The sequence below is a fragment of the Vigna angularis genome, chromosome 7, assembly GCF_016808095.1.
Source record: "Vigna angularis cultivar LongXiaoDou No.4 chromosome 7, ASM1680809v1, whole genome shotgun sequence".
NCBI lineage: Eukaryota > Viridiplantae > Streptophyta > Magnoliopsida > Fabales > Fabaceae > Vigna > Vigna angularis.
In genome coordinates this window covers 17,685,823-17,711,651 of record NC_068976.1, presented here as the reverse complement: position 1 = coordinate 17,711,651, position 25,829 = coordinate 17,685,823, and the positions used below count along the sequence as shown (strand labels likewise).

General features: G+C 34.5%; 3 protein-coding genes across 9 annotated transcripts; all 3 read left to right on the top strand.

The window, feature by feature from the left end:
* Positions 1–2,227: 2,227 nt before the first annotated feature.
* LOC108338278 (BTB/POZ domain-containing protein At2g30600) lies at positions 2,228–8,744 on the top strand. 3 transcript variants are annotated; one of them, XM_017575062.2, is made up of 13 exons: positions 2,228–2,382; positions 2,904–3,717; positions 3,962–4,285; positions 4,831–5,058; positions 5,391–5,552; positions 5,962–6,174; positions 6,271–6,318; positions 6,416–6,474; positions 7,234–7,366; positions 7,745–7,825; positions 7,907–7,987; positions 8,193–8,261; positions 8,356–8,744. In XM_017575062.2, the coding sequence occupies exons 2-13, from the start codon at positions 2,926–2,928 to the stop codon at positions 8,572–8,574; spliced, it is 2,409 nt and encodes an 802-aa protein (XP_017430551.2). In that variant the 5' UTR covers positions 2,228–2,382; positions 2,904–2,925; the 3' UTR covers positions 8,575–8,744. The 3 variants fall into 3 exon arrangements, with proteins under 3 accessions (XP_017430551.2, XP_052736142.1, XP_017430550.2); XM_017575061.2 differs by lacking the exon at positions 2,228–2,382 and having other exon boundaries at positions 2,469–3,717; XM_052880182.1 differs by lacking the exons at positions 2,228–2,382; positions 8,356–8,744 and having other exon boundaries at positions 2,453–3,717; positions 8,156–8,261.
* A 1,690-nt stretch (positions 8,745–10,434) lies between these two features.
* Positions 10,435–19,944, top strand: LOC108338023 (pentatricopeptide repeat-containing protein At1g76280). Of its 5 annotated transcripts, none has more exons than XM_017574657.2 (13): positions 10,446–10,714; positions 10,798–10,837; positions 11,065–11,222; positions 11,677–11,784; positions 12,164–12,343; positions 13,911–14,354; positions 14,849–14,944; positions 15,582–15,755; positions 16,272–16,499; positions 17,363–17,506; positions 17,586–17,774; positions 18,517–18,636; positions 19,117–19,944. In XM_017574657.2, the coding sequence occupies exons 1-13, from the start codon at positions 10,631–10,633 to the stop codon at positions 19,501–19,503; spliced, it is 2,352 nt and encodes a 783-aa protein (XP_017430146.1). In that variant the 5' UTR covers positions 10,446–10,630; the 3' UTR covers positions 19,504–19,944. The 5 variants fall into 5 exon arrangements, with proteins under 5 accessions (XP_017430149.1, XP_017430146.1, XP_017430145.1 ...); XM_017574656.2 differs by having other exon boundaries at positions 10,447–10,714; positions 11,038–11,222; XM_017574659.2 differs by having other exon boundaries at positions 10,558–10,714; positions 11,079–11,222.
* Positions 19,945–23,053: 3,109 nt separating this feature from the next.
* Positions 23,054–25,756, top strand: LOC108338024 (probable CoA ligase CCL5). The gene is made up of 5 exons (XM_052880181.1): positions 23,054–24,451; positions 24,872–25,017; positions 25,114–25,181; positions 25,262–25,364; positions 25,496–25,756. Exons 1-5 carry the CDS (start codon positions 23,233–23,235, stop codon positions 25,607–25,609), a joined length of 1,650 nt encoding a protein of 549 aa, XP_052736141.1. The 5' UTR covers positions 23,054–23,232; the 3' UTR covers positions 25,610–25,756.
* Positions 25,757–25,829: the final 73 nt, after the last annotated feature.

Here is a 25,829-nt window from a genome sequence, read left to right as displayed (position 1 = left end):
ATAATGAATGATGCTTCTACTATTTAGTAAATTATGTACAAGATTTAAAGAAAAATTATATTCTTAATAGCATTTATTTAATAATACATTTATTTAGTGTAATTTTATTTAGAGAATATATTTTCAATATGTAATGAAAACAATGCTTTGATTTAGATATAAACTATTAATCACAAATTTCATCTTGGACATGTTTTTTAGCTTTGTCTATAATTATGTTGTGACCTTATGTTTCTAAATTTGTTCTAAGGGTCTTATTTATAGATGTATAAGCCCCTTGCACTTCATGATCCAAACAATGTTAGATTAAAAACAATTATACTTCACCACGTTTAAAATTCTAAAATGTAGAAAAAGAGTACACATTGGACAATTATTGTTATTTTGAAATATTTGAAACTTAGCCATTGATTCATGTTTGTAGCTTCATGAATAATTCACTATGCACTCTTTGATTAACTGTGTGTCCTCGGCTTGACTTAGACGAGACCCAAGTCTTCTTATGATTTTATTTTTTACAAAAGGAAAATAATTTTATACAAGTTATTTACATTTTTACAAAACTAAATGAGAAGAAGAAATATTTAATATTATATTCCAAAGTATTATTTTTTGTGAGTTGTTTTTCTTCAATCCTTCCAACCATGGTGTTAGTATTAGATGTTGAAAAACTCCATTAGATGAGCTTAGTAGATAGATTTTGAAAATAAAAAAAATTATAATTAAACAGGAAAATTAAGTCAATAATACAATTATTAGCTAATAATGATTAGACAATATATTTAGACAAGAACTAAACTAAAAAGAGAATGGACAAACTATATCAGAGACTTCATTATACAATAATAGATACCTAGTAGACGACTCGTGTAATGAAATGTTCTCAATGTGATTATTTACATATATTTATTCAATTAATGTTTGTTCAAAAAGTTTAAGCAAAGTATAGCAAAAGCAAAATCAATACATAAAATATGATACTTGAATAGTAGAGCAAACAAGAAAGAAAATAAAAATTACACGAACCTAGTCAGAAGTGTTGATTAGATAAGTCAAAAGTTAGACCATATAACTAAAGCTATTAGATGACAAGCTCACGGGACGACCAAGGTCATCCAATACCTTAAGTAACTAGACAATTATTCCACATAATGACTCAAACAGTGTAAACTAAGTTAAACTCATAGACAAGTATGTTGACCAAACAAATTAGTATAACATAACAAGTCAATAGACTACAACAGATAATAGACGAGTCAAAGCAGGAGCGTTAGACAAGTTAACGCAAACACAACAAAGAACTAGAAAAGTATCAACATTAGACAAGTCAAAGTCAACTATTGAAACTAAATGTTGAATATCCTTACTAGAGGAGTACTTTCATTAAACGATTCAAATGATAGGTTGACTAAATGAGTAAAGTAGTCAAAGCATAGAATAGACAAGTATTATAACCATCAGAAGTCAATATTAAATCACAAAGTGATACAAAGAACAACCCTAAATTGATCATAATAATTTATCAATATCTATAATTATATATAAATATGATTTTTTAATAATTATTATTTTTGTGTTGAATAATTTTGTGTTTTATTAATATATTTTATTTTTTAAGTTTTGTAAATATTTTTTAATTTACTTTTATAAATATTTTGTAATAATTATTTTAGTATACACACTTCTTTGTCCATTTGATCATTTATCAATATATTTTATTTTATTATTTTATCTTTTAAATTTTATAAATATACTTTTAAACTTAATCAATTATTTTTAATATAATAGTTGTATTATAACATTTTTTTATTATAATAAAAAAGAGTGAATACAATATAACTTATGAATGTAAGGACATGGTTTCCATTAGTCATTATATAAAAGAAACTCTTATATAAACATATTTTCATTTTTACACTTTAAGAAATAATGATTTTTTAATTTTTTTTTTATTAATTATATTTTTTAAACATTTTTTTTAAAATTTAACTGTTTTTATATATTCATATTTTAAAACGAATTAAGTATTTATAATAAAAGAATTATCTACAAAATAAATTATAAAAATTATTTATATTTATTTTTATAATCGTAATTTTATTATTTGTTATAAAAAAACAACACACGCCTTAACGAATATGTTTACTTTGTAATAGTAATTAAAATGCGTTGATAATTAATGATAATTAATTTATGAAAAGATGAGATGATCGAGATCTGACAGGACATAACAGGTGAAGAGGTAACGGTTGGGGATAGCTTTGGGTGTGAGGTTAGGAAATGATCCACAACTCACAGCCACAGCCAGAGGCAGGGTGATTTATTTCGCGACGGTGCCATGGCACCATAAGAGAAATCCATGGCGATTTAGCAGTACGGAAGGTAATTTTTGTTTTAACAAATTAATAATTAAAGTTCTGATGTGAAATATGAATGGCGAGGCTGAGACCGAGCAATTAGCTGACGAGGATGGTCCTACTCATGTCCAATCAGGCAAAGATACGCACAACATGACAATCAGTGATGTTTCCGAAATCATTTTTGTTCATTTTCCTTACGAGGATCTTAGTCAGCATAGATATTTCGTGCTTCTAGTTTGTATTTGTTTGGATAAGGATGTGGCGTAGGATTGAGAATGAGATCCATTCATCCACCCAACAACTCCTTCTATTTCTATTTTCCTTGTTTCTTCTGCCTTTATTATTTGTTTGGGGTCAAGTCTGAAAGCTTCTAGTGGCCTGTTTCTGGCAATTTATCTTTTATTCAGATAGTGATGTTTGTTTCACATATCTCCATCTGTTATAAATTGTAGTTAACTGTTCTCATTCCTTCTCATACTCCAAAATTACATTACTCATCCATTCCCTACTTTTAAACATACAATATTGCATATTGGTTGCTAGTGTTCGGTGTCGAGGAATAAACATGTCGGCCATGTTTCTGACCGTGCCGCCATTCGAGTGCGCCTGGAGAGAGGATTTGAAATTCCGGGAAGCAGGTCGAGGTTGTGTGGCCTTTGAAGCATTCGCCTGCAATGATGTTACCCTGGTTTTCCGAGAGAATGTGGGAAGCCAGGGCTACCATTATAAAAGAGATAGCAGTCCTCACTACACAATCATATTGGGGAGTCACAGGAATCGCCGACTCAGAATTGAGGTCAATGGAAAAACTGTTGTCGATGTCGCAGGGGTTGGCCTTTGCTGCTCCTCCTCCTTTCAGAGTTACTGGATCAGCATCTACGATGGCTTGATTAGCATAGGCAACGGCAAATACCCTTTCCAGGATGTTGTTTTCCAGTGGTTAGATTCTTGTCCCAATTGTAATGTTCAGTATATTGGCCTCAGCAGCTGGGACAAACATGTGAAGTATAGAAATGTAAATGTCTTGTCCTTAACACACACTCATATGCCCCTTTCGAAGCATGTTGTTTTTGGTGATTATCAAGTGGAGGAAGAGCTTGATGCAGCAGACTCTTTCAATTACAAACACATGGATTATGACAAATGGGGGCTAAAAAATTTCCTCGAGAGTTGGGACTTGTCTGATGTGTTATTCATAGTTGGTGAAGAGCAGAAGCCCGTTCCTTCTCACAAGGCAATTTTAGCTGCATCTGGAAACTTTCCTGTGTGCTCCTCCTCATTTGTCATCAACATACCTACTGTACCGTATCCGCTTTTCCATGCACTGCTTCACTACATCTACGTGGGCTGGACCCAGGTAATACCTTATTAGTTTTGTATTTGCTATTGTTGATGTTAAACTTGGAAATTGAGATCTTCAGTTTTCTGTGTATATTCATGTTTATTTTTTATTATTACCATGGTAATTTTGTGACTTTGTCGAACTGGTTATCTTACTTCTTTTTTGGTGATTTTAATTTAATTTGATGTGTTGTATTGTACCCGTTAAATTCCTTTTGATATTTATATTCTTAAGGTAGTTGCGTCTTTGTATCATGTAGGTTCCACAGGAACAACTTGGTTCTTTGAGGGCTTTAAGTATACAGTTTGAAGTGATGCCACTGGTGAAGCAGTGTGAAGAGACCATGGAACGGTTAAAGCTAGATAAGAAGTGGTTGGACACGGGAAAGAATGTGGAGCTAACCTATCCATCTATCCGACCTCATTGTTCAACTTTGCCGTCACTTCCTATCAGCATTCATCAATTGAAACAATTGAAATTAACCGGCCAGTTCAGCGACGTAAGCATCTACATTGAGAGTTATGGGCTCATTGCACAAGCACATAAAATTGTTCTCAGCTTATGGAGTATCCCCTTTGCTCGGGTGAGCCAATTTCACAATCTTTCGTCAGATTTAATGTTAGATGCCATCTCCTCCCTCTGTGGGTGGTTTTTTAAGATTCAAAGAATTAATATTTATTTGCTTAGAGATTAAGTTTCTACTTTTATGGATGAAATTGAAAAAGTGTTTCCAAGTCTCTTAAGTTATTTTTTCTACAGTGGAGGTATATCTTCTGGTAACAACTTGACTTTCTGAGGTCTAAGGAATGACTACAAATTCAATCTAGTTAGTAAAACGATTTTCATGTTTAGCATTAAATCAAGTTACTCAGAATCAACATGCCTTGGTACAAATTTAATTTTGTGAAGCTAATTAATGTACACCTCAATACTGTTGTAAATTTCTTCAATGACCAGTGTGTTCTACTTGTGTCTTTGCAATGCAATTTAAACAAGTATTTGTCTTATCTTTATGCATCATAAATTTCTATTTATGCAAGTAACAACTATGCTAGTTTTACCCGGTGGTTATGTATTTCTGCAACTGTCAATTTGAGCTATTAGTTAAAGATCCCGTTATTTTATCAGATGTTCACAAATGGAATGAGTGAAAGCGTTTCCTCGGAGGTTACTTTAAGGGATGTGCCACCAGAAGCTTTCAGGGCTATGCTTGACTGTTTATATGATGGGCAATTGCATGACAAAGTTATAGACTCTGGTGCTTTGTTGCTCCAACTCCTTTTATTAGCTGATCAATTTGGAGTGACTTTTCTTCAACAAGAATGCTGCAAAATGCTTTTAGAATGTCTCTCAGAGGTAGTTTGGTAATCTTCACTCAACGGAAATCAGTACTTATTTGGAAGTTAGAATCATTTATCCTGTGGATGCCACTTGAACTAACTGTTTGGAGAAGAGAGTTGCGGTTTTGGAGTTGTGAAAACAAAAGAAGAGATACATTTTATAGTAATCAATTCTAAGATATTGATACTTCTCGTCAACATATTATATGCAGGGATGAAGTTCTTCTATTGGGTGAAGGTCATACAACAAAGTTTTTCTGTTACACACAAATTGAATGGAGGAAGCAGACAAATTTGGCAACTAATAATACCGTGGCCTTTGAAGCTAACCATTGAACTTTGTTGCAGGACTCTGTATGTCCACTCCTCCAAGTGGTTTCATCAATCCCATCGTGCCGACTTATTAAAGAGTCATTGCAGAGGAGAATTTCCATGAACTTTGACTATTATACCAGTGCGAGTACTGACTTTGTTTTGTTAGATGAGACAACTTTAGTCAATATCATTAAGGTGTGTTTCTTGTCAAGTTGCTCATTTTTTGGTAAATTCAAGTAATGCCGATAATATCCAAGAGGTCATGCATCTACATTGGCTTAATGTAAAGCAGAAAAGTTTTGTTAGTAGCGTGGCATAAAGAATAAAGGATTGAAGATCTACTTATCTATACATGCCATTGAAGTTAAAAACATGATTTTACTGAATTTCTGCGTATGAAATTTTGAGGAGGCCATAGCTGTTTTATATGAAAATTGTAGATATAACTTCTCTCATTCGAAACAATAAATTTCTGTTCCAAACCCCTGAATACTAGATTAAATATAAGTTATTCATCAGCAAAATTGTCTGTTCCAGTGGGTCTAATTTTGTAATATGAGGTCATATGACTGATAATTTCTTGATCTATATTTGGATTTTGCAGCATCCGGATCTGACAGTAACGTCTGAAGAGAAAGTTCTTAATGCAATTCTAATGTTTGGCATGAATTCTAAAGAGTTGTTTGGGTGGGAAGTGGTGGATGCGTTAATAGTAAATTCAAGACCCGAACTCCTTTTTGGTGAGAGGCTTCAGTTAGTCCATGACTTGTTGCCGTTCGTGAGATTTCCACTGCTACAATATTCCTTACTTGAGAAGGTTGGTAATCTCTGCATTGAGATACCTATGAACACCTTACACAATAGTAGTTAGTTGTTCTAACTATAATGTTATATTTGTGTAATTAATTTGCAGTTGCAGAATAGCAACATTGGTCAGCATATCCCTGTTTTCCAAAATCTTGTAAGTTTGCTGTATTTGAATCAATTGAGGCTGTAAGTGTAATGTGATTTGTGTAAATCTTATTTTGAATAACTATTTTTTATTTTATTTGTTACAGGTTAATGAAGCAATCAATTTTGTTAAATGTGGGCTGGCAGGGCTAGAAAACGAAGAGAAGTAAGTTCTTCGCTTTAGTTTGCCTCAGCTTCTTCATTGGGGGCTTTTAAGTCATGCAGTGCACTTTGGTTGTATAACGTTTCAACATCTAGGCTGTAGCCTCTCTAGAAAATAACAATAGCTTATTTGGTTGAGAAATCATCTGTAATCCTATTAAATAAGGTATTATGAATATGGATTCATAATTCTGGGTTATTCTCATATTTTTAAAACAAACTTATAGGTTTACTTGGATTATAGAGGGGATTTCTATTCAAGATCCATACAAGAATTTGATGACATAATCTATTGGGTGACACAGTCTCTCTCTCAAGCTTCGTACTCTTCCCTTCCTCTTTTTTCATCCTTGTTTTCCTCCTCCAAATAGCCGTTCTAGGGCCCATGCTGGCGAGTTTGGAGTAGGGATATAATAATGGATATGGGAAAGGAATATTAGAAGGGTGGACAGTGGAAAACTTCAAATGAATATACCATATAAGTATGTGATATAAGGATGGTATATATAAGGTACTCGTTAGTTTCTTGGCCATTTAGGGTTTTCTAAGTATTTCTAAATTAAATTGGCGTTCTTATCCGAAATGGGATACTTGGCTAACAATTTGGGAGTATTTGGAGTTTTTGGCTTGCTTTATAAGTTTTTGAACTTTTAAGTTGTGACTAATCACTTTTCTATTTACGTTATGAATTATTCTCATATTTTTCTTTTCCTAGAGAAGAACACGTCTAACAATAGTTAGCTTACACTACCTTTCATTATAGTGTTCGATTCCAACATAGACGGTCCAGTTATAAGGAACTCCAGTATATTTGCGATGGGGATGACCACGGAGTTCTGTACTTTGCTGGCACATCCTATGGTGAACACCCTTGGGTTAATCCTCTTTTGGCAGAGGTAGAATTATAATTTATCTCTCCCCCCGCATTTTTATTTGGTTTAATAACTTATATGGTCTATATCATATACAATCTTCGTTTTTTTACTTTTCATTCCTAAAAACTACTTGTTTTCGTCCCTAAAAGTCCTATTGTCCAAAATTGTAGGGACTAAAGCAGATTAAAAGACGTATGTACAGAGATAAAACATGTTAAAAAAGTGTATCTGTAGGAACTAAAAGGAAGTACATTCTAGGTACAAAGACTTTAAAACCTAGAGATTGTATAGGTATAGGAACTGAATGAGTAATCAAGTCTTCTCTTTAGGAGTTGTTATGCTAAGGTCTTACGAATGAACTGTTTATGCATTCCCTTAACTAAACATTGTGTGTGGCAGCCGAGGAAAATTACCATAACAGCAAGCAGCCCCCACTCAAGATACACTGATCCCAAGGTTTTGGTCTCTAGAACCTACCAGGTATGCTAAATATTATAACTACAATTGACTGTTGAACTCTTATTTTATTGTACGGTATCTAACTTAATGTGACCATCGCAGGGAACATGTTTTGCTGGGCCCCGCTTGGAAAATGGGCAGAATTGTACCTGGTGGATGGTTGATCTTGGCCAAGATCATCAGGTATGCAATATGCTAATTATGTATGTATGTTTACTACCATTTACTAATAGTACTTGCATTTGGTCATGCGCTTTAAGCAAGTGCTTAAGGATTTTACTGCAACTCTCCAACCTCATTTATCAATTTGAATGGATCCTTACTTCTTAGATGTAATGCACATTCTGTTAGATGTAATGCACATTCTGAGTAAAATCGATGGATGCAGCTTATGTGCAACTACTATACCCTAAGGCAGGACGGTTCCAAGGCCTTCCCCAGATGTTGGAACATTCAGGTAAACAGTCCCTTGAACTGTGGAGGGTTTCTGTCTTAATATTGTTGTATGTTGAAGGGAAAGATTAACCAGTTATGGTGTGTAAAAATTTCAGGGCTCACAGGAGGGAAAGAGCTGGACGAATTTGAGGGTCCATGAAAATGATCGGAGCGTATGTAAACCGGGTCAGTTTGCCTCTTGGCCCATAGTTGGCCCCAACGCTCTGCTTCCCTTCAGGTATTTCCGGGTTGTTCTCACTGGACCCACCACCGATGCCACCAATCCCTGGAATTTCTGCATTTGTTACTTGGAACTCTATGGCTACTTCCTCTGAAACGATTTTGGTTCGTTACCGTTAAGCATGCCAATACCACCATACTTTAACAAAATACATACAATTCACTTCCGTTATGTACATTATGGTTTGCTAAGTCATGGAAGAAGGTTTGTTGTTCGAGAGAAGTCAAGTTTCACAATTTAATGGTAGCTTCTTTTTTTATTCCATCTTTTAAATCTGATTACAAGAAACTTACGCATAGAGGCTGCTCTTCATCGCAACGTCTTTTAATAAAATACCAGCTGGAGAAGAAACTTTGATTTTCGTCAACAATGGAGGTAAATTGATAAACTATATATTGGAATTGATAGCAATAGATCACGATGTATTTTTTAATTGTATTTTTTAACTTAAAATAGACAATTAGAAATCTCGTTGTATTTTTTAATTGTATTATTAACTTAAAATAGACAATTAGAAATATCACTTTTACATCTGAAATCTATAATACGATAGTTGCACAACAAACGTATCAGATATTGATCTGTCGAAGCAAAATGAAGTCCAATAATTAAGAGATAATGTATTAACGTTCACCAATTTGTATCGCAATGATTTGAAAACTTTTTTTTTTCGCACTTATCTCAGTTATCATATGATAACTGTGTTGATACCTCAATCAATTGACGGTAAACAAACTAGTTATGAATTCATTTTGTAAAACACTTTATTCTAATTGTAATGGACTCATTAACATTAACATCAGGGGAACCTGAAATTAAATTAAGTTGTAAATCAAAATTTTCCAAACAAAGTCAATCATTAGAGTAAACATATAAACGAGTTTCTATAACTTGATTATTAAGTAATATGATGGCTTATAAATCTTTATCTTAATAAATTATGGAAAAAAAATAACAGATGAAATGAGGCGTTGGATGAAGCCATCAAAATGGATTGAGATTTGAGTTAATTAAAATTAAACATGATTATTCAGGTTGAATTCTTAATTAGTTCGATTGGTTCACTGATATACCTAAAATATAAAGAAAAAAACCTGTAAATATAATGTTAAATAAAAACTTCAATTCTTTAATTAATAGTATGTTATTAAAACCTTTTATAATCTGCAATTGGTGAAAAATATTTATGATAAACTTTAAAACTTTGAATGATATTTTAATTCTTTAATTGTTATATATTACGTATTATATGCAATTTTTTATTTTAAGTATTTAATCTTAAATTGTATGTATTATATTTTATTACACATATAAAAATAGAATGCTTTTATCTTTTATGTATTAAAATACATCTTTAAAATGTATTAAAATATGTTTTTAGATTATATAATTTAAAATATAGTTTTTAATTATTGATTATACGATCTAAATGAATTTTCAGATCATATAATTAAGAAGATTTTTTACTCGGATAATTTAAACTTTTTTCATACATATGGAGGGAAATGAAGAAAATAAGTGTTAAAAAGAAACTCTCTAATATACATAGTATATCTGAAGATCCAACTAATAGAAAGGAAGTGTTAAAAGAAACTCTCTTAGTCTCTACAATACATGCATTCTAATAAATTTTAAAATGGTTATTTTACATTTTATAAAAATGATATTTAAATTAGCTATCTGAAAATCTTCAAAAACAAAACTTTTTAGAATTTTCTAAACATGATTTCAAGAATAAAATTTTCAGAAAAAGATATCTGAAAAGTTTGTTGGAATGCAAAAATGCGGTCTGAAATAATTTTTTCCAAAACAGAATTTTCATTAAACGTTTTGAAATATATATAATATATTTAAAAATAATTTTTCTAGAACAAATATTTTAAAATACATAAAAAAGTTTTTTAATTTATTTTAGAATGAACCTTCTCTTTTCTTCTTCCTCTGCGGTGAAGAAAGGAAGTGACGGTAATGATGATGACGTGATGTAATGAAGAGGGTATCTTAGTCTTTCTGTATTAGCATGAAATGCCGTTAGAAATGATGGGGTGCAGGAAGAAAAGCCCCTAAAGAGGGGAGATCAAAGCAGAGCAACGCAAAGCAGTGGGATTTTCTTCACTCTGCTGCTTAGCAAGTGAAAGCTAAAGCAAAGCATGAATATGCATATGCATAGATTCAGAGCAAGGGTTTTTCTGCGCTCAATTTCACTTTGTAAATCTAAGTTGCATGAACACCATGTACGTCTTTTTCCGCTAATTTTACTTTTTCTCTTCCTTATCCTAACCTAACCAAATGCTTCTTTCCGCTTACTCTATTGTAGGGTGCTCAAATTCACTTCTCTCAAAATCGCACCTCCACAGGTTTGCATCCTCCATTTCACGAGTCTCTTCATTTATTTAAGATACTTACCTTTTCTGCTCACATAGCAGTTCGATCGCAGCTCAATCACTTTTTTTATATATATCTTTTCATAAATGTTGCACTTGTATATCTAAGAATTTGTCAATCGATAATTTTCATTTGCATAACACGTGGTATCATAGTATATAACAAAATGCAGGTCCTGGATTTGTTGAATTTGAAACAGAACCATCTATGCAGATGCAAGTTCTTAAGGCACTCTGCTCGGGTGAAAGAAAGAAGGCTTCAGACTTACTTTTGGATTTTGGTTCCAGAACCCACTCATTAACTGCTGACGATTTTCTTCATATTTTTAAGTACTGTGCACGCTCTCCTGATCCATTGGTATGCTATTTCCCAAATAACCAATTCTTTATTACTGGATTCCTAATATTCAAATTTCATTTTTTTAATCCCCTCCAGCCTTTTATTTTCTCTGTTTGCAAAATCAACATGTTAAAGTTTGCTTTAAGATTGGATTTACAAATGTATGAGACCAGATATGATTTTAACTCGAGTTCTAGTTATATATATCCTTAGCAATCCTACAAATTGATGTAATGCCGATTCTTAGCAATGTATTATTAGCTTCTAACTGCACCATTTCTGAAAGTCTATGACATAGGAAATTAGCTAATAAGATATTTATGTTCTCGTGTGAGTTGGAAGCATAGGAAATTATCTCAACTTTTCCTTTTGCATGACTATGCACACTTTCCTTGAGCGTCTTTGACCACGAGTAATGGTAGAACCTTTTGTGAATGTCAAATTTATTCCTTCCCCCCCTTTTTTTTTGCAGTTTGTAATGGAGATTCGGAGATTCATGGAATCAAAAGGTGTTAGCATGAACAATCAATGCTCATCTCTTATGATAGAGGCCCTTTGTAAAGGAGGTTACTTGGAAGAGGTAAACTATTAGTTTTATACATGAAATATAATTGAGTAAATTTTTCCTTTAGTCTCTTTTTCCTTCTTGGGCTTCGTATTGGGGAAAGGGGATAGGTTCATTTATGCTCCTTTCCTTCTTGGGTTTACTATTGGGGAAAGGGGTTATGCTACGGGAATTGGTTTGGGATTAACCCACTTCATTTTCAGGGGCTTTTTTAGAAGAAAATAGTTTTTCTTCCTTTCTGAAAATACAATTCCATATGATATATGGATACTTTATCATGACATTGAATTGCATGTCTGTATATGAGGCAGTTATTAGTAAATCAGCTTCATCTTAGCTGCGAGGGTTTTTGTTTTTGTTTTTTTCTCATTTCTACTTGTTATATTTTGTTCAGGCCTTTGATGTCATTGATTTTCTTGGAGGAAGTCAATGTCTCTATCCAGTTCTCCCACTTTACAATAGACTCTTAGGATCCTGCACGAAAATGCAGAGTCTAATTCAAGCAAACAAATGTGTGGACATAATGGAAAAGATAGTAGGGAAGAGTGAAGTTACATATACCGAGCTTCTCAAGGTGGGCAAACAGAAAGTGCAAGCATCATTCTATTATGGTTGTGAATAAAATATAAATTTACTCCTTTGGAGAATAGTATTGTCTGTTTAGCTGTTAAAGTTGTTTTATTTGATAGATTATTAAGTCTGAAAGCATTTATATGCATGTGATTCATGGTCAACCACTTGATATGGACTAAAGTGAATGTTCCTTATAGTATTTGTTACAAAACGTGCTAGTTTGCACAAGGACCTGTTCTTCTCTGGTTTAGTTTCCAAATAATGGCTATATGTTGTTTCGCTCGGTGAAATTTGAGCTATTATTGTTACTTTCATTTTACTTCATTGTAGTGTACCGAACAGACAGATAATGCAAAGCTTAGAGATAATTCAAAACCCTATTCCAATTGTGGCATAGTTTTTCATATTAACTATTAATTGACAGGTGATGATGCTTTTCTTTTCTGCCATTGACATTTATCATTCAACCATTCCTTGACATTGAGGAGGGCAATGTGGATATCTTGACAGTTTGTTATATATTTCAACTTTTATTATAATGGCTGTTTGTAAGTTTGTAGTTTTTATTTTCAAACTTAATTTGAAAAAGAAAACCTGTTTTGATAAATGGGGTCAAAATATTTTACTGAAAGTTTTTAAATCTGTTTCTAACTGACTTTTGTAAACAGCAAAAAAAAAGAGGTTGTTTGCTGTGGTTTTAAGTATTTAGAAATTGTTTAGTGTTTTCTGATATTTCCTCCTCTGTTCTTTGTCCTTTTGCTACTCATCGACCCTCTCCAGCTCTCACTGACTTGACCTGCCCCGTCCTCATCCTCCTCTCCTCTACCCTAAGCTTGACTCAGGGAAGAATCGACTGACTGAACCAATGATAAAAGTGGATGTTTTGGGTTAGGTTGTATCATCAACCAGTCACAAAAGGACAATAAAGTGGAGGATCTTGATAAGCCTCAGTTGCCAGTATATGCCATTGTGCAGTTTGCTAGACTGAGATTTTCTCATTATAACTACAAAGGCTATGATTCTGTCTCATGGACATAAATACTGCAGAAAACATCATGTCAAAGGAGCATGGGGTCATTCACTTGTGCAGGGTGAGGTTGGCTTGATTATCATGCCTGAATCAGTTGGAACCCCAATGAAACGGTGTTTTCAGCAACCATGTTATTCACCTTGAGGACAAGGTGAATTTTTAGGGGGTAACGTAAACCCCATATCTAGTTACTTGAATAATCAGTTAGTTTGGGACTGATATAATTAGAGAAACATGCATGTTGCCTACAAATAAGAAAAAAAGGGTTGAGAGGGAGATTTAGAATGTTGTGGGAGTGTTCGGGCCTACATAAAGTTCTGGAAACCCTTTGTATACATTTCTGTCAGGAGAGCTTTTCTCTCAGTGACTCTGATATAGTTTCTATTAAAACTTCAAGAAAAATGGGCTTGAATCAAGTAACCGCACAATGTGTTTATTTTATTACTCTATGTATTTTATTAAACATGTTTTTCCTGTGTTTGAATGTTTTCTCTGTTTTTCATTGGACAACTATCACTGAACTTACCCTGTTTCTCAGCTTGCAGTTTTTCTGAAAAACTTGCCTGCAGCCCATCTTCTTTGGCAGGAGTATGTGAAAAACTATAGCATGAGTATCATTCCTCTGCGAAAATTCATTTGGTCATTTACAAGGTTAAGAGATTTAGAATCTGCTCATAAAACACTACAACAAATGGTGTCATTAGTTGGCAGGGGAAACTTTTCAATCGGTAAAACAGTTTATGGGAAGTTGTATTCTACTAGAATGGACATCCCTGTGCCTTCAAATAAGGGGCTAGGCTTAACCCTATCAGACTTGAAGGAGTTAAAAAAATTGGACTCTTGTACGAGTGCTGAATTATATGCACTGAATGGAGAAGAACACTCACTACTTGTGAAGGTGTTGAGGTGGTCCTTTAATGACATAATACATGGGTGTGCAAACCAAAAGAATTATATTCTTGCAAAGAAGCTTATGTTACAGGTATATATTTCACTAGCATGTACATGTTCCGTAATGCTCCATGTAACACAGGTCACAAATTAAAATATTTTTCTCCCATACTTTGTAATTGGAAAAGGTTATGAAGCAATGACACCTTTCCTCTTTCAAATGTCACAATGTCAAACGTGTTTCCAATATGGACCCTAAAACCTTTCCAACACCTGCCAAACACGTGCAGTTTTGTATGTATCAGTTTGTGCTTCATAGGTGAAAGGTTCTATACATAGAGAATGTTAAATATTAAATTTTAAGACATCAAATCCCCGAAGATTTCAATTATTGCAAGCTTCTGTTTGTTGACTCTCAATAACATATGAATATCAATATTACCTTGGCCTTATACATTCTCCTTTCACAATTTTTTAGCATGAATTTCTCGTAGTTATGAAAGTTTAAGGGAATTTTGAATTTTATCCATTGACAACGTTTATATTAATGTATTTTAACATCTTGAAGGGCGCTTCTCTGTTCAGATGGAAAATCTTGGTTTGCAGCCATCCTGCCATACATATAATGGTATTATTAAAGCAGCTGTTTCTCATGGAAATGTTGGAGATGCCATAGGAGTGGTGAGTTTGGTGACAATAATTATGTCTAGAATCACTTGTTTTTGTTATTTTGTTTTTTGAATTTATTTTTCGGTTAAATATGTTTTTATCTCCTAAACTTAGACACAAAATTGAAATTTGTTTCTATCTCAAACTTTGATACATTTTATTCCTCAAATTTTAAAAATTATATAGTCTTTTTAACCTAGCGACGTTAACTTTTTGTTAAACGATGTTTCATATTGACATTTGAGGTGTAATGTGTCAAAATGGTGTAAACAACTCAAATGTCATCCTAAAACGAGTTTGACACGTCAAAAAAATTTAATGCAGTTGGGATGAAGAACTATATCCATTTATTTTTAAATTTTGGAGACTAAAATGTATCAAGTTTGGGACAAGGATGAATTTCAATTGTGTCCAAGTTTAAAGACAAAAAATATTTAACCCTTTATTATTTGAGCAGACTGCTATCTGTGGAAGTTTTGTCCAGAAATTTTGAATACTTAAGTTTAGGTCAAATAGAACCTCAAATCCTGTCAAATTGGAATATGATGTGAGATCTAGTGTGTCAGTTATATGGTCTCGTGTTTGCCGATAGTGAAGTTGACTACTGAAAATTTTTCTTGGCCTTATATTATTTTCCTTTAATATGCAGTTGAAAAAAATGCAGCAGAAGAATTTGAAGCCGAATGATTCAACTTTAGCAACACTTTCAATCACATGCAGTAAAGCACTACAGTTAGATTTAGCTGAGGCTTTTCTGAATCAGATTTCTGAATGTCTATATCCACATCCTTATAATGCTTTGCTAGCATCATGCGATGAATTGGTGAGCTCAATTATGAAATTTCAAAACAGAATTTTCATTTACCATTTTATTGTCTGTAAGACTATAATTGTCTTATTATATTCTTTAATAAGATTTTTGAAAGATAGCTACTTGAGGTGTTATGTGTTGAGTGAGAGGAAGGGTCAGTGAAAATTCCTAAAATATTTGACTGAGTGAGTCCAATACATGTACTTTCATATCCTATTTATAGTTTTGAATAATATGCTTGTAAAATAAAAGGTGACGTATGATAGTACTGCAATTATTAAATGCACATAAAAATGAAATGGGGAAACTTCTTAATTCGTACAATTGTTTTTCTAACACAGTTAATAAAACAAGATTCTTCAGTGTTTTTCTTTTCATTATTATGAGGTTTGTTACTGTTTGGTTTGGACTTGTGGCAATGTGATATTAAGTTATTTATTTCATCAATAGGCTGCAGAGCACCAATTAAGACGAGCAACTGAATTTATACATTACATTTACATTTTGTTTATCTTATTGAATTTGCAGAATCAACCTGAACGTGCAGTGCAAGTGTTTGCCAAGATGAAGCAGAAAAAAGTTTTGCCTAATATCAGGACTTGTGAGCTTCTATTTTCGTTATTTGGTGTTGTAAATGCCCCTTATGAAGACAGTGATATACTGTCACAGGTGGATGCTGCTAAAAGAATAAAAGCTATAGAAAAATATATGGCCACAAATGGCATTAAGCACAGTCATCTTTCAATAAAAAACGTAGTAAGTTTCATTTATGTCTCCTCTTTCACATAATTTAAGAATAATGCAATCTCTGGAGGTTTTCTTCTGTTCAAATCTATTAATAACTTGTATGTCTGATTCAGAAAACCGAGAGGGGTTCAACTAAGTGGTCACTAACACTTTCTGGGGTGCAGTTAATGTAAAAAATAAAAAGGTTTTGTACTAGAATGTGGATTTATAGTCTCTTTGTGTGTCATTACCATGTCAATCCTTTTTACCTGTTCTGTTTAGTAAATAAGGAAGTTGGAAATCATAGGATTCAAGCTAGTTTGAATGAAATGAAGAGATGTTTTGTGTTATTTGTGATTAGAAGGGGTCCCTCAAGGTCAAAAGAAGCCTTTACTGAAATGCCATTCGCAGTGCTGATGATGGGCAGCAAATACTAGAATACTAGATATGGAATATTTGAACTTAGTATTACTATAATATCTGTTGAGGAAAAAACAACAGAATTTTTGCCTTAAATGGTGTACCAAAGAAATAAAAAGAACTCATGTGATTATAGATGGCGCTGCCTTATAAACAGAAGTGCAGGAAATTAAAGGATAAATATTTTAGTGAAATCATTGAGACCTTGATGCAGATGACCTACCTTTTAAAAGATGTGGTTTTAGTAGAAAAGAATGGTGTCACCCAATCCGTGAATCCAACCTCATTTAATAGGGGAATGATTTTTTTGGTGACAGTATACTTACAAGAGATCCAACCATACTGTTCATATTATGATTAAAACCATAAAGTTTAAGAGATCTAAAATATCACTTTTGTTAGGGTAAGACATGATTGGTATCTTCTTCATTTACATTGCTTATGACTTGGACATGTCCATTCTGTCTTTTCAGTTGAAAGCCCTTGGAGAAGAAGGGATGATAAGAGCGCTGATCCAGTATTTACACCTGGCAGAGAATCTTTTCATTTATCAAAACCCTTCATTGGGAACTCATATGTACAACACAGTGTTACATTATCTTGTTGAAGCCAAAGAAGTGAGTGACTCATACATCATTACTTTATATTTTGACATGCCTGGCTGGAATATGAGGTTTTCCACCACATGATATGCAGAGTGACATGGCAATTGCAGTTTTCAAGAAGATGAAGTTATGTGGCTGCAACCCTGACTCTGAAACATACAATATAATGATTGACTGTTGTACCATCATACAAAGTTACAGATCTGCTTGTTTGCTGATTTCAATGATGATACGGAAAGGGTTTTGTCCAGTGATTTGTACATATACCGCTATCATTAAGGTTCATTTCATTCTAATCTCTGATAGTCCAGCCCAAATTATTATTATTTAGTCAAAGATTTTGCATTGTACTTGATTTAATGTGAAAAGAGTAAAATGCGCAGACTTATGATTTTATAGTAGCCTTGATGCACTTCCTAATACCCTTCAATAAGTCAAGTAGTCAACCTGCAAGTGATAATTGACAAATGCATGCATTTGGTGTTAAATGTTTCTACTTATTTACTGAACGCGTGCAGAATTAGTAGCATTTACAGATCGCTCCAAAGTTACATTCTCTATGCTCACAGTGCAGGATGCATTGTCTTTTTCAAAACATCAGACATTGAACACCTTAGGCTGGATGGAGTTTGAAAGTACAAAATGCACTAAATCACTGCTCAGATATGTAATGGCTAAGACATTGGGATTAAAAATAACATGTAGTGACTACCTAAGGAAAGCATGGATTTCTTCTAGATTGTCAAGCTTTGCTTCATCTTGATCTTATAACTAATTTTACTTATTTTGTCTTGAGAGGACACTAATTTACTAGCTAAATTTCCAAATTACTGGAATCATGCAGCTGACTATGGTCATCATGAATGTTGGCTTATAATGGTTGTATCGTGTGTCATTCATTGTGCATGTGCTGATATATTTACTCTCTGTTCATGAGTTGCCATGACATCGGTCTTATTCAACTTGTAAATTTATTTTTGGAACTGTGTATCCCAATTTGATACGGAGTTTGTTTGTTTCAGATTTTATTGGAAGATGACAACTTTTATGAAGCCCTGAATCTTTTGAAACAAGTCAAATTAGATGGCATCCAACCTGATGTACTGCTGTTCAATACAGTTCTTAAACAAGCTTGTTACAAGGTACTTCACCTTTCATATTAAAATCTAGAAGAGGGATAAAGGGTGAAATAAAAGGAATTTGTTCAAAATCTGAGGTTAAGGGATGTGTTATGCTTCATATCCATTAGTTGAATTTAGGTAAAAATTGTCACTGTTGAATTAGGATTTAAGCACAAGAGGAGATTCCAACTCAAAGGTGTAGTCGATTAGGTGGGAGAACCTCTATTTCTTAGCAAATATTTCTCATTATTAATTATTTGATTTTGTTTCTTATGACTGTCTCTTTTTCATTATAAATAAGAATATTCATGTGTGTCCACAACTCACAATTACAAACAATCCTTTCAATAATAACTATAACTCAGGTTCTTTTCTGCACACTTAGCTTGCTCAGGAAAGGAAAATTTCTATCCTGATTAAAAGTCTGATGTGCGTTTTATCCATTTTTTATGGAAAAATTAGAATGTGCCCTAATGTCATTTAATTTCTTCCATGAATTAGGAAAGAGTTGATGTAATTGAGTTCATTGTGGAGCTTATGCACCGAGAGAAAGTTCCCCCCGATCCAAGGACATGCGGCTATGTGTTCTCTGCATACGTAAATTCTGGTTTTCACAGCACAGCAATTGAAGCCTTGCAGGTTTTAAGTTTGCGTATGATATCTGAAGATGGCAACATACTTGGGGAGGAGAAAAAATTTGTAAATGAATTCATCCTGTCTGAAGATTTGTCTGCTGAGTCACAGATACTCAAGTTATTTGAAGATTCTGAAGATGAACTTGCAGTTGGGTTGTTGAATTTAAGATGGTGTGCCATAGCTGGATTCCCAATCTGCGAGTCAGCTGATCAAAGTCTGTGGGCGAGAAGACTGGAAGGAAAGCGATTCTGAGCCCGAGTTTTACGAAGACACAATTGTCTTTAGGGAAGTCTCCATAAAGAGATTGATAGTTCAGTAGTGGAGAAACGCGGGCTGAGGCTATATCATACATATGTATGGTGTCAACCCTGGCCATCGTTATTGCTCCAGCTCTGCGCAGGAGTTCAATTTTTTAATCCTAAGGATACAAGCTCCAATCATTTGGAACTAGCTCAACTTTTCTTGGTTGCACCAAATTTGAATTATTTTTACGTTTGGTGCACAATTTTTTAACACTAATAAATTTAAGCAAACTATTAGTCTTTTTGTGATAAAGGAAAATTAGTTTAACATTTCGATTTGACATTGAAATACTTTGCCATAATTCAGAATCATGTATCGTGAAATAAGATAAAGACTTTCTACCTAAACATGAAATGGCTTTTAAACTCTCTTCTCGCTGATTGTCTGCTACCTCTGGTTGCTCTGGTATATGAAAATAGTAAAATTCGAAGATTTAGAACTTTATAGTAACTTAACGAACTTCCCGAACCCCTTCCACAAGTCAACTTGCAAGTGGCAAACGCACGCATTTGGGATTGAATGTTTACACTAGTACAAAATTTGCGTTGCTAACATTTATCTTCCAGAACTATGGGCATTTACTTGTTTAACATATATATATATATATATATATATATATATATATATTAAAATTGTGAAAAACATTATATTTGGCCCAAAAATAATAATCCAACTAAAAGTTTGGAGATACCTCTGAATTTTAAATGGAGCATTTGTTTTGAAATTGTTTGATTTTGAAGGGAAGAAACAAAAAGGAACAGGAGTTGCTGTGAATAAATTAGATTTTGGGGTGCGATTTTATTTTAAAGAGAGGAGGTTATGACACTTGGGCGCAATCGCTTTCTGTAGAAACATCATGATGAATGCAGAGACGAAGGAAATAAACTTGAGTAACTTTACGCTGTTATCATCGACCCGCCAAAAGATAACATGTCTCCCAATAACGTTCTATACATCTATGTATTTATACTGCAAAATACAAAAAGGTACAGCTGTACAAATTATTTAACACTAATAATGATTGACCATGGTCAATTGACCGACCACTAAGTTTGCTGGTTTCTAGATTGTGTACAGCACTTGCACAGTAAGGATCGAATTTACACCATGACAGGTTCAATTATCCACATCTTTTCGGAGGGTTTAAGAAAACAATAGATTCAATGATCACGATGATTATCATGTATGAAAATACACCTATTTCATCGTATCATCATAATAAGAAGAAATAGTATCAGATAAATAACACACATCCAAACAGAGTTCGGTGAGTTGGAATTCCACCAAATCCTCTTTAGAGAAAAGACTGATTTGATGCAATAGATAATTGTTTCCATTATCCTGTTCTTCATCCTACCTTAACCACTTTTATATGATAGCATTTTGATTAATTCATTCACCGTCCTTATGGTCAATCAAAAAGTTTAAGATATTTGCTTCGCCAATTAATGATTAGTGTTTTGGAAATGGGTTCAAGTCTTCTAGTTCAAATACTTACTTCCCAAAAGTTTATTAAGTTCAAAGTGTTGATTGGTCTAAACAACTTCTTATACATTTAGACTATTAAAAGAAACATGCCAAATGTACTACGAAGTTAAAGTGAGATTAGAAAACAATGAATGTTATATTTAATATGTGACATATTTCTTTACTTCAAATTCCTATTTAAAAATTTTGTGATGATTGTTTTATTAAAGTTGACCTAGTTATGACCCAAACATGACAGATTATGATTTAATCCTAAGTAAAACTATTTTGAAGTTGATATATTTTGATCCTATTTGGATTGTTCATTTTGATGATCAATTGTCTGGTCATATGATCTGATGATTTGTCGCCGACTTGGGAGTTTATCGTCCGGTTTGATAGTTGGTCGTTTGGTTTGTTACTTGTCTGTTCGTGTAGATGACCTATATATAGTGGTCTCGCAGTTGACTATTCAAACTGATGGCCCACCGTTTGGTTTGCTAGTTGGTTGTCTGGGTTGATGGTCTATCATCTGGTCTGTTAGGTGACCATCCGAGTTGATGATCTGCCATTTGGTTTGATAGTTAGTTGTCTGGGTTAATGATTCGTTATCTGGTCTATTAGTTGATCGTTTGGACTAAAGGTCCGCTTTTGATCTGTTAGTGACTATCTAGGTTGATGACTTGCTATCAAATCTATTAGTTAACTGTTTATATAATTGTCACGAGATTTATGGTTGACCGAACTGTCATACAATAAATATCATAATTAATTTGAAAGTTAGAGAATATGTTTCTAGATTTTGCAATTATCCATACTTAGACAACTTGATACAGGGATTAGACATTTAAGAAGTACTTGGTTTCTTAGATGGTGCATACTAAGATTCAAGTAACGTAAAAAGTTACTAACGATTTAACAAGTTTTAATACAAATAGAATATGAAAAATGTAAACTAAAAATTATTAGAATATATTTAATTGATGTAAAATTGCTTTAATTAAGTTGCAAATTTATGTAAACGTTTGATCATAACATTTTCTTATATCAATGTTTTACACCCACCATTTTCACAACTTTCAATTAGGTCGCATATATTACCCGGTTAGTAGTTTCATCAAATAGTCTTCCCACAGCACTTTGTCAGCTATAAACATATTAGCACGTTTCTCCTTCAAGTTTTTATTTTGATCACATTATCCATTTTCTTAATTGGCCTTATTTGATAGCGCCAACTTTGAACTTTGGAAGAATCTTCTGTTGTTTAAATATATTACACATAAAATCTAGTTTTATTTGGTTATGTGGATTAAATACATATATATCTTCTGTATCTAAACTTTTTATAAGGTGAAAACTTTTTTTCCATTTGTGTACATATAAAAAAACTGTTTATATTTTATATAAAAAAACTCAAAACGGAACAAACTTTCAAAGCATTATAAATTAATTCCATGCAATAGGTATAAGAAGTGAAAAAAAACATATAAAGAAAGAAGGAGGAGATGAATGGTTAGAGATGGAGAGAGAACGGTACGAGGAGAGAGACACAACACAATGTGAGACTGAGAATATAATAGACAAGGTAGGAACGTGTTCTGTGACGAAGAAGATGATGAAGTACGAGACCAGTTGCAAATTATAGTCAAATTCAACACAGATTTATAAAATTTTAAGTTTTTTTATGGACTTTTAAATTAAATATATTTAATAAAGATTAAATCAGGCTAAAAGGATTCACATTTAATCGAGGTTTCAAATTTTAAAACCCTAATCTTATATTTCATTAGACATATTGAAGCCTCCCATTAACCTAAATTAACATATTTTGACAATTATACGAGGATGTATGAAGAAAAGTGTGGAAGGGAAAATTATTCAGAGATTTGTGGTGTGGGCCCATGGGACATTAGTCATGGCATGAATGAAGACCCTAAAAATTGTGATAAAAAATTATAAAATAAAGAAAATAACGAGAACAGAGTCAGATTAAAAATTTGGACACTCTGATCATATGCAAAACGTGTGTAGTCAAAATAAGACGAGTCATACTGTAATATAATACATGTTTGTTTGGTTGGACGGAAAGAAAGAGACAAAGAAATGAAATGAGTAGCATGGTGTTGTTGGTCTATATATATTGGAGTATAAGGTTGAAGACATGGAAAAGTAAGAAGTAAAAAAGTAATTTTTGAAGAAGAAGGAAAAGAGATGACGGAGGAGCAGCAAATAGACCAAAGGAGTGGCTTCTGCCCTTCCAACTCAGTCTTCTACAGCAAGAGAAAACCACTCCCACTCCCTCCCAACAACGCCGTCGACGTCACCACCTTCATCTCTTCCCGAGCCCACCGTGGAACCACCGCCTTCATCGACGCCGCCACAGGCCACCACCTCAGCTACACCCAGCTATGGCGATCGGTGGAGGGCGTGGCCGGCTCCCTCTGGGACATGGGGATCCGAAAGGGCAACGTGGTCCTTCTCCTCTCTCCCAACTCCATCGACTTCCCGGTGGTGTGCCTCGCCATCATGTCCCTGGGCGCTGTCATCACCACCACCAACCCCCTCAACACCACGCGGGAAATCGCCAAGCAGATCGCCGATTCCAAGCCCCTCCTCGCCTTCACCACCTCTCTCTTGCTCGCCAAACTCACCCAGGCAGCACCCTCTCTACCCATCGTTCTCATGGACTCCACCATTCATCCACCCATTCCCAACGCCAAAATTGTATCCACGCTCCACGACATGGCCCAGAAGGAACCCAGTGCTCAACGCGTGAGAGAGCGCGTGGAGCAGGACGACACGGCCACGCTGCTCTACTCCTCCGGCACCACGGGACCCAGCAAGGGCGTGCTTTCCTCCCACCGGAACCTCATAGCCATGGTCCAAATCGTCCTCGGTCGCTTCCACGTTGATGACAACGAAACCTACATCTGCACGGTCCCCATGTTTCACATATACGGTCTCGTCGCCTTCGCCACCGGCCTCCTAGCCTCCGGCTCCACCATCGTCGTCCTCTCCAAGTTCGAGATGCACGACATGCTCTCTGCCATCCAGAGGTTCCGCGCCACCTACCTCCCCCTGGTTCCACCCATTCTGGTTGCCATGCTCAACAACGCCGACGCCATCAAGAAAAAGTACGATATCAAGTCCCTGCATTCGGTTCTATCCGGCGGGGCTCCCTTGAGTAAGGAGGTCATAGAGGGGTTTGTCGACAAGTACCCCAACGTCACCATACTTCAGGGTTATGGTTTGACGGAATCCACCGGTGTTGGGGCCTCCACCGACTCCTTGGAGGAGAGTCGCAGATACGGCACCGCGGGCCTCTTGTCGCCGGGCACCCAAGCCATGATTGTCGACCCTGACTCCGGCCAGTCGCTTCCGGTTAACCGCACCGGTGAGCTCTGGCTGAGGGGCCCCACCATCATGAAAGGTGAGGAATCATTAATTATTCAACTTTTCTTTTCCTACTACTTTTTCTTTTGAAGTTCTGTTCATACTCATCCAAGTGGTGTTGTTACGTCACTCTGATGTCTTTTCTCTGGGGAAATTCTTTTATATATAACTTTTTATAATTAATAGTGCGTTGTCCTTGAAAAGGAATACGGACACGGACTTTTATTACAAATACTATACACATTATTTGACTGCAAAAATAGGCATCAAACGACCCATTTCTCATGTTGTCCCTACTTTTAAATATAACGTGAATCATTATTTTTTTAAATATATGGTATGATGGATTTCGGTTGATGGATAGATAAATAAACCTTTTTACTTTTGTGAATAGTAAGTGGGTGAAATTGTGATGATTTGGTGTATAATATTAACATTGAAAAGGTGGGGATGGCAGGATATTTCAGCAACGAAGAGGCGACGACATCAACCCTTGATTCAAAAGGATGGTTAAGAACAGGGGATGTTTGCTACATTGACAGTGATGGATTTATATTTATTGTGGATCGATTAAAGGAGCTTATAAAATACAAGGGATATCAGGTAATTAAACTAAATCATGAATGGTAGATAAAGCAACGATTGTTATGAAGAAAAAAGGGAGATGAGTTGAGATGGTGTTGTTGATGTTTGTTTCAGGTACCTCCAGCAGAACTTGAGGCCTTGTTACTGACTCATGATGCTATTTTAGATGCTGCTGTTATCCCGTAAGTCTTTGAATTTCATCCATCTGCAAATATAAACTGTAAGAGCAGTAGATGAATGAATGTAGTTTGGTGATGAACAGGTATCCAGATAAGGAGGCTGGGCAGTTTCCGATGGCATACGTGGTGAGGAAGGATGGAAGTAGCCTGTCGGAAAGCCAAGTCATGGATTTTGTTGCAGAACAGGTTGGTCGTAGTTTCGACAAACACCAGTGCTGCCTTGTTTTACTGTTATTATAATGATATATTTGAATCTTTTTACGTAGTATTATTAAATTCTGAAGATTCTGTTTCTGTGGGTTGCACATTAATTACAGGTGGCTCCCTACAAGCGGATTCGAAAAGTTGCGTTTATCTCTTCCATACCTAAAAATCCATCTGGCAAAATTCTTCGCAAGGATCTCATCAAGCTTGCAACTTCTAAACTATGAGCAGATAATATGCATGCATGCATGCATCACTCTTTCCCTATTCACTATCTCTTCTTTCTTCAACACTCACCAATGTATTATTCTTAGCGGGAATAAAATTGTCTTGGTGATGGAAATAATATTTTCTGTCATTTTTGTGTGATCAAACTTGTACAAACATTTAAATACAATTCCTAAAAACCTACATTTCGCCCCCACCAAATTCTTTGTTTATAGTTTT